The 2,429-nt window shown below is 39.6% G+C and overlaps 1 protein-coding gene across 1 annotated transcript in view; it reads right to left on the reverse strand.

Moving 5' to 3' along the window:
* LOC107092897 overlaps window positions 1-2,338 on the reverse strand; it is a 6,067-nt gene extending 3,729 nt beyond the window's left edge. The window contains exons 1-4 of the mRNA XM_015387597.1: window positions 2,319-2,338; window positions 2,074-2,204; window positions 1,870-1,993; window positions 1,393-1,559 (exon numbers count right to left, since the gene is read on the reverse strand). Of these exons, the coding sequence (XP_015243083.1) occupies window positions 1,393-1,559; window positions 1,870-1,993; window positions 2,074-2,204; window positions 2,319-2,331 (435 nt within the window). The 5' untranslated portion in view covers window positions 2,332-2,338. The remainder of the gene's footprint in view (window positions 1-1,392; window positions 1,560-1,869; window positions 1,994-2,073; window positions 2,205-2,318) is intronic.
* Window positions 2,339-2,429: the final 91 nt, after the last annotated feature.

Raw genomic sequence — 2,429 nt, forward strand, 5'->3', positions numbered from 1 at the left:
TGCTCAGAGGCATCAAAATGTCTAATGGCAGTCAGGACAAAAGATCTGTATCTCTCTGTTCTGCTTCTCACAGAGATCAGTCTTTAATTATGGCTGCTTTCCTGAGCCACCATAGTACTGTACAATGCATGGCTCCCATTGGCCCTTATGGACTTCATCATTGCCCTAGTCCTTTTCTCCACCAGTTCCTTCATAGGGACCGCCTCCCTCCTCATCACCTCCTGATGAACTTGTCTATTCTGCTCCTGTCCCTGTTAGTAATGCTGTTTCCCAGGCAGACAACAGCAAACAGAACAGCGCGGGTCACAACTGACTGATAAAAGAGGAAAAGCCTGTCCCTACACACATACAACGACATAAGTCGTCTAAGGAAGTAGTCAGCTTTGCTCCTTTTTGTGTGCCGCATTTGCCTGCACCTAGTCGTCCAAATTATCTAGGTGGACTCCGGGGTACTTATATGTGGAGACCACCTCGATTTTGACATCGTCCATGATGACAGGTTTATTAATAATAATTGCTAGATGAAGTGAAACATCTGAGGTCCACAAAAAGCTTGCAAAGAAGAAATAAGTAATGTGCAAACTTGTTCTCACAGCACTAAACAGCAAATGGCCAATGACTGTAGAGTGCTTTGTGCCCAGAACACCTGAAAGTGCTTCACTCTACATGCATTACATCATTCACATACTTGATGGTGAGCTTCTGATTCGTAGCCCCAGCTGACCTGACAGAGGTGAGGCTGGGGTCCACCAGCACCAACAGAAGGCTAACACAAACTAAACTAAAATAGCTTAGTTTCTGGAGGCAATGCACGGCTGACACCAACCATGTACATGTTTTCTGGAACTGCACTGAAATCCTAAACTTAAACCTTTTTGGTCTTCTATCCACCTTACTCTGTGCAAAGTACTGTTGTATTCTGTACCATTTACTTTTACCACAATGTATCTTGGCTTTATGTCTAATGTGAAAAAAGATGATCAATATTTGGTTAAGATATTACTGTCAGCAGGGAGGAAAGCCATAACAAGAAGATGGCTCAGACCTGAGCCGCCCAACCATACTCAGTGGATGGACATTGGTGAGGAAATATTCACTATGGAAAGAATTACCTTCATTTTAAGATTGAAAATAGCTCAATTTAAAGAAAAATGGGAAAAATGGATAACATATAAATTAGCCTGGGAAACTGTCTGACTTTTGTATCACGATAACAGGTGCTTTCTTGGGTTCGAGTGTTCACTTTGTTCTGGTTACCTTGCTGATGCTCAGAGTGCTGAGATCAGGGCATTCTTTCCTTTATTGTCAAAAACAATAACGATAAAAGTAGGGGGAAAAATTGCTTTGTTTCGATTCTAATTATACTAAAAGGTTATAGCATTTATGACATACCTCTAACTTGAGTTGCTTGAGGTGCTTTTTAACTTTAAGTGTCCTCATCTCAGGGCTAAGACAGTCTTCTTTCCCTTGAGCTTTTAGAGCCGCTGCCTCTTCGGCGTACTTTTTCCTCTGTGCTTCCCCTAATGAAGACCATTTCTGAGTAACATCTTTCAGGTTCCCTAACAAAACAAAAATCACAACAAGCAATCCATTAAAATTGGACTGATCTCATGTGGTTCACCCTGGTGTAAATATGCAGAAAGCTAAGAAAACCTTCTAAAAGTTAGACAGCAAATAGGAAAATTCCCTCCGGACCATAATTTTCCAACATAAACTAAAAATAGAGTTTGGCTAAAGTAAGATATGTCTATAAGGATGATTTAAAAACAAATAAACGAAAGGCTCATGTAAACAGAGCATATATTATTATATTAAAAAAGATACAATTCTTTTTAACCCAGATGATGGCTACAAGAAATTGTTTCTCACCCTTGTTCTGCAGAAGCTCCCTGCAGAAAAGATTATAAGCAGAAAGGTCCCGTGTGTATATTTTTTTCTTTGGCTTTCTAGGGACAGATCTTTTCAAACATCTTCTGTGATTTCCAATCCAGTTCTAAAAAACAGAAAAAAAGAATAAGCTCACAGTTACATCTTGCCAAACTGTATCTGCAGTAGTAGAAGGAACAAACGTACGTCTATCACAGCTGGTGCCAAGCTGGTGGCCTCTGCAGCAGCCGTTACCAGCGGTGATCCCACCCTGGTCATCCCTTCTTTGAAGAAATTTTGGAGGCGGACTTTATTTTCCTCAGAGATTGTTGTTCTCACTTATCATGAAAGAATAAAGAACAAAAACCCCACAAAGATTCTATTCAGGATAAACACATATTTTGCTAATTTCTGCTATAGAGCTGATAATTGTAGCGATGCTACACACATACCTCTTTTTGCCATTTAACCTAAAGCAAAGACACAAAAACAACCATTTATTAACATATGGAGACTTTTTCTAGTATATGATGCATTAATTTGCATTTTCATGAAAAAAAAAA

This window comes from Cyprinodon variegatus, unplaced genomic scaffold (genome assembly GCF_000732505.1).
Source record: "Cyprinodon variegatus isolate N-32 unplaced genomic scaffold, C_variegatus-1.0 Scaffold399, whole genome shotgun sequence".
Taxonomy (NCBI): Eukaryota; Metazoa; Chordata; class Actinopteri; order Cyprinodontiformes; family Cyprinodontidae; genus Cyprinodon; species Cyprinodon variegatus.